Source organism: Myotis brandtii, unplaced genomic scaffold (assembly GCF_000412655.1).
Source record: "Myotis brandtii unplaced genomic scaffold, ASM41265v1 scaffold687, whole genome shotgun sequence".
Lineage (NCBI taxonomy): Eukaryota > Metazoa > Chordata > Mammalia > Chiroptera > Vespertilionidae > Myotis > Myotis brandtii.
Genome location: NW_005370687.1, coordinates 875000 through 880417, shown reverse-complemented (window position 1 = coordinate 880417; position 5418 = coordinate 875000). Strand labels below are relative to the sequence as shown.

At 51.1% G+C, this 5418-nt stretch overlaps 1 protein-coding gene across 2 annotated transcripts in view; it reads right to left on the bottom strand.

The window, feature by feature from the left end:
- The window catches only part of CLPS (colipase, pancreatic), a 1799-nt gene extending 1263 nt beyond the window's left edge, over nucleotides 1–536 (bottom strand). Inside the window, exons 1-2 of one of the 2 annotated variants that reach the window (XM_014529590.1) lie at nucleotides 371–536; nucleotides 54–57 (exon numbers count right to left, since the gene is read on the bottom strand). In XM_014529590.1, coding sequence (XP_014385076.1) covers nucleotides 54–57; nucleotides 371–464 — 98 coding nt within the window. In that variant the 5' untranslated portion in view covers nucleotides 465–536. Of the gene's footprint in view, nucleotides 1–53; nucleotides 58–321; nucleotides 327–370 lie in introns of both variants that reach the window. The other variant, XM_014529591.1, reaches the window with a different exon arrangement.
- Between the last annotated feature and the right edge of the window lie 4882 nt (nucleotides 537–5418).

Here is a 5418-nt window from a genome sequence, read left to right as displayed (position 1 = left end):
CGGTTCTGCCCTCGGGGAGAGCGTGGCTGTCCAGGTTGATAGGAAGGGTCCCTCTCGGTCGCTCGTGTGATGACTGAATGTCCGTGAGGCTCTGAGAACTGTCTGGTCCCTGGGAGTGGGCGCTGGGGTCGGAGCCAGTCACTGGGGGAGCTTAAACCCCTGGGCTCTGAGCCAGGCTTTCAGGACCGGGCCGAGGGCTCTAGTTTGCAAACTCCCTTAGCCAGGCTGAACCACTGCTCTGAGCGTGTGCCCAGCTGGTCAGCTTCTCTGGGGCCCCTGGGGAGGAGGCGAGGACGGGGCACAGGCAGTGGACGAAGGCGCCTCGCCTCCCAGCCCTGGGCAGCCCCCGGTGGGACCCGGAGGTCAAGAGCCAGCCTTACCAGGTTGACAATGATCCCCCGGGGGTCGGGAACCGCGTAGGCCACCGCCAGGGTGACAAGCAGAAGGACAAGGATCTTCTCCATGATGAATGGGCACAGCTGGTGAAGGGAGCAGCCAGCAGGTCAGGTGGCAGAAGACAGAGCCAGTTGGGGTGCTGGGGCTATAAAAGGCCCTGTCCACATGTGACCCACCTTCCCCGTCTCACAGGGCTGCCGTGAGCAGGGTCGGGAACCGCGTAGGCCACCGCCAGGGTGACAAGCAGAAGGACAAGGATCTTCTCCATGATGAATGGGCACAGCTGGTGAAGGGAGCAGCCAGCAGGTCAGGTGGCAGAAGACAGAGCCAGTTGGGGTGCTGGGGCTATAAAAGGCCCTGTCCACATGTGACCCACCTTCCCCGTCTCACAGGGCTGCCGTGAGCAGAGGCCCAGCTGTGGCCCCCCTCTTGGGGGGGGGGGTCCTGATAAGGTAAGTGGGCGGCACCTGGCACCTGGCTGTGTGTGGGCACCTGGGGTGGTGGGTGGTGATATTGTGTCATGTGCAGTGTGGGTTCTGGGACACTTTTACCCGCACAAGTTACTCGCTGAGCAAGTTATCTATTCTGCGTCTCAACTTCCTTATCTGTCAACTGGAGGATAATTTCAAGAGTTGTAAGGGTTGCCCTGGCCAGTGTGGCTCAGTTGGTTGGGCATCGTCCTGCACACCGAGGGGTTGCCAGTTCAATTCCTGGGGGGCTCGTGCCTGGGTTGTGGGCTCCGTCCCCCGTAGCGGGTGTGCAGGAGGCAGCCGATGGATGATGTTTCTCTCTCCCTTCCTCTCTAAAAATCAATTAAAAATCTTAAAAAATATATCTGTAAGCGTTAATTGAATTAATATGTTATTTATATTATATATTAACAGATAGATAGAGCTCGGGACAGGGCTTGGCGCATGTGAGCGGTGTGTGCTGGCTGCTGCGATTGTCGCTGTCGTTCATTCACGTCTAGCGCCCTGAGCTCCTCCGCGGGGCTCGGACGAAGGTGAGGGAAGAGAGGCCCCGGGTGTAAGCGCCTCCTTGAGTTTTCACCTGAAGCCCCTCTTTTCGTTACCCTAGTCTGGCCCTGCTTTGGCCCCACCCAAAGCCAGGTACCTGGCATGTCAGACTCAGGTGAGGAGGCCTCCCCAGGCCCCTTTAGGTCCCTGTGTCTGCAGCCTTGTGGGGGGATGTGAGTTCTGGCTCTGGGCGCACCTCCTCCAGCCCCCACAGGCTGTCTCCAAGAGCAGTTTCCGAGGCCCTTAGGACGTCCTCAGACGATTCTCCCCAGTTTCCTTTTCATTTCACTTAATACCTGCAATTCCAGCATTTAAGACTCAGCCCTTCCGTTCAGGCTTCACTCACCCTGGCCCCGAGCCACGGCCACATGGGAGTGGGAGGAGGTCTGAGCTCAGGGCCCAGGGCAGCGCCTGGGAAGGGTGCAGCTGCCCGAGTGTGCTCAGCTGTGGGGCAGCGCAGCTTTCCCTAGAGGCCTGGCCGATAGCCAGGCCCCTTCCCCAGCCCAGGAAGAGGAAATCAGCTCCCCTGGGAGGCCCCAGGTGGGGTTGCCGCAAGCACAGCTTTGATCCACACAGACATGGCTTCCAAACTCAGCACTGACCAGCTACATGACCTTGGACAAGGGATTTACACGTGTGAGCTCCCCGAGCCCGTTTCCTCCTCTGTCTAAGGAGGGCTCGGGCTCCTTCATTCCCTCAGGATTGGCAAAGACCAGGTCTGTGGTGTGATACCATGAATGGACCTACAGGGTATTCTGCTGAGATAAGTCAGAGAAACACAAATACCATATGATTTCACTCACATGTGGAATCTAATGAACAAAATAAATGAACAAGCAAAACAAACTAACTCATAGATACAGAGAACAAACTGATGATTGCCAGAGGGGAAGGGGTTGGTGAAAAAGGTGAAGGGATTAAGAACTACAAATTGGCAGCTAAAAATAGTCACTGGATGTAAAGTTCAGTCTAGGGAATATAGTCAATAATATTGTAATAACTATGTGTGATGCCAGCTGGGCACTAGACTTATCGGGGGGTCACTTCATAAGTTATGCAAATGTCTAACCACTATGTTGTACACCTGAAAATAATCTATACTAATAAAATGTAATATGCTAATTAGACCGGACAGCTAAACGTCCTTCTGGATGACCTTCTGGACGAAGCCGGGGCTTCGAGGGCCAAGGCAAGCCGCCGGGGCTGCGAGGGCTGAGCCCCTTGCACAAATTTCATGCACTGGGCCTCTAGTATAATATATTTTTTATTTATTTCAGAGAGGAAGGAAGAGGGAGAGAGAGAGCTAGAAACATCAATGACTGGGGATCAAGCCTGCAACCTGGACATCAAACCCAGGACCCTTCAGTCCACAGGCTGATGCTCTATCCACTGAGCAAACCAGCTAGGGCTTAAACTAATATAATATTGAATGTAAATTGTAATTGAAAAAATAAATAAATTAAAATTAACATTTAAATAAAAGATAATGGTGCTCACTTTGGCAGCACATATATTTAAAAAAAGACAATGTGTGTAGAACCCCCATGGAAGTGCCTGGCGTATAGTAGGTGCTCAACCTGAGTACTACCTTCCTTTTCCCCTCCCCTTACACCAAATGAGGGCGAAATATAAGGGAGCAACTGTGGGGGCCAGCCAGGAGGCCCTCAAAATGAGAGAAACCCACCCAATTCTGGAGACACGGAAATAATATTGATTAAAGGAACACTGTCCTTTCTTATTTTTATGGAGCTCAGTGGTTAACAACACTTTCCCGAGCTCCTCTTGGCTCCTTCTGCTCTCTCCTCCCCACTTCATCCCAACACTCCTGGGGGCTGAGCCACAGGGAAGCTAATTAAGGTTCCCTTCCCACAGTGAGGCAGGGAAGGAATGAGGAGCTGTTTCTGTCTGTGAATGAAGCTGTGAAAACGCATCAGCCCTGTCTCCATCTGCTAACGGCCAGCTTCCCAAAGAAGAAAGAATGGAGTTTTTCCCACTACAAGTGGAGAGCATAGCAAAGAGAATGTGGGCAATGTCTGTGCTTCCAGACTGTTAAGCAAGAATGAAGTGCTTCCTGTATCAAAACCTCACAATGTTTGTCCCGGCCGATGTGGCTCAGTGGTTACAGTGTCAGCCCACGTACGGAAGGGTCGCAAGTTCAGTTCCGGGTCAGGGGCATGTACCTGGGTTGCAGGTTCATTTCTCAGTCGGGGTGTGTCGGGGGAGGCAAGTAATCGATTGTCTCTCTCACATCCATGTTTCTCTGTCTCTCTTCCTTCCACTCTTTCTAAAAAGCAATGGGAAAAAGATCTTCGGGTGAGGATTAAACACCAACAACAGCAAAACCTCACCAGGTTTAACCAGCCATTCCCAATCCAAGGAGTCGTTTGCTTTCGGGTTTCCCCTTCAAAAAAGAACTGAGTTCTGGTTCCCACGTGCAGTCATAAGGGTTTTGTTCACAGGCACGAGCGAGAAAAGCCGTAGACCGAAGGAATACAGACTGTGCGATGCCGTTTACCTGAGGTTCAAGGAGAGGCACAACTAACCCCTGGTGATGAGAGTCTTCGGTTGCCTCAGGGAGCGATCCTGACTGGGAGGGGCGGTGGGGGCCTCCTGGGGTGTTGGGATTGTTCTAAGTCTTGATCTGGGGTGTCAGTAGCACATCGCTGCATGTGATGTAGACACTGCATCTCAGTTGAAAAACAAACAAAAAATGGAGCAAAGTTCTCCCTGGTCAAGTCTTGCCACTGGGATGCTGGGGGTTGGGGTGGTGCCAGGCCTCCTGCTGAGTGGGGTGGGGACGAAGTGGTTTTAAACCTAGAAATGGGGCCAGCTCCTCCTGGGTGTCTCCCCGTGTCCACTGTCCACGATGGGCCCCAGACACCCGAGGGTGGGCCTCGGGCCGCCACGCTAGGAAACAAGCCCGTCTTTGCTCCTCGCACATCTGGCCCAAGCCCCCGTCCTGGGATGCAGCCTGTGCCCAACAGGATGTAGCTCCTTCCCAGTGGGTCTGAGACATGGAACTAGGGAGCCCAGGAAGGCAGTTTGCTGATGAGGAAAAGGAGAAAGCTGGTCAGCAGAGGGAAGGAAACATGGAGTAGCCCAAGCATGTCAAACTCACGGCCCTCGGGCTGCATGCGACCCACAACGAATATTTTTGCTGCCCAGCCAATGTAACGGTATGTAAGAAATGTTTTAATAAAAATTTCATAACTTAATTTTTACAATATCCTGTTATACATAATTATTAATAATGAACTACAACGTTCGCTAATGACTGATCACTATAATCGTGTTGCATTCATTTCCCTTAAGCGCCTTACGCGCAGGCGCACCATTTCTCTCCACTAATACCAGCAGCGAATATGTTAGCAGCCAATTGCCATGTCATTAGTCTTGAACTGACTTTTTGGTGTGCACAACAGGAAATATTTCACTTTTGAGAACAAGGAAAATAGGTTTTATTTGCATTACACTTATTAATTTGTGCAGTTATTCAGTGTCTGCTAAGCTAGTGTTCAAGAAAAAATATTAATTTTTATTAAAATGTTCTATTATTTTTTAAATATATTTTATTGATTTTTTACAGCGAGGAAGGGAGAGGGATAGAGAGTTTGAAACATCGATGAGAGAGAAACATTGATCAGCTGCCTCCTGCGCACCTCCCACTGGGGATGTGCCCGCAACCAAGGTACATGCTCTTGACCCCTCAGTCCGCAGGCCGACACTCTATCCACTGAGCCAAACCGGTTAGGGCTGTTCTATTATTTTATGTTAATGATGACTCATTTATTTCAGCCCTTTGTATTCAGCATGTCTCTATCGAAATAAACCTACATTTCTATGAAAATTGAAGCTTTTGGTTTTTTTGTGGCCGCAGAAACTTCAACCTTATTTATTTGGCCCGTGTTAGCGTTTGAATTTGACATGCTTGGCTTAGCCATTCAGGAAGAGGCTGTGGCAGCCATGCCCTGACTTCCTGATGGAGGTCCCGGTCCTGGTTACACAC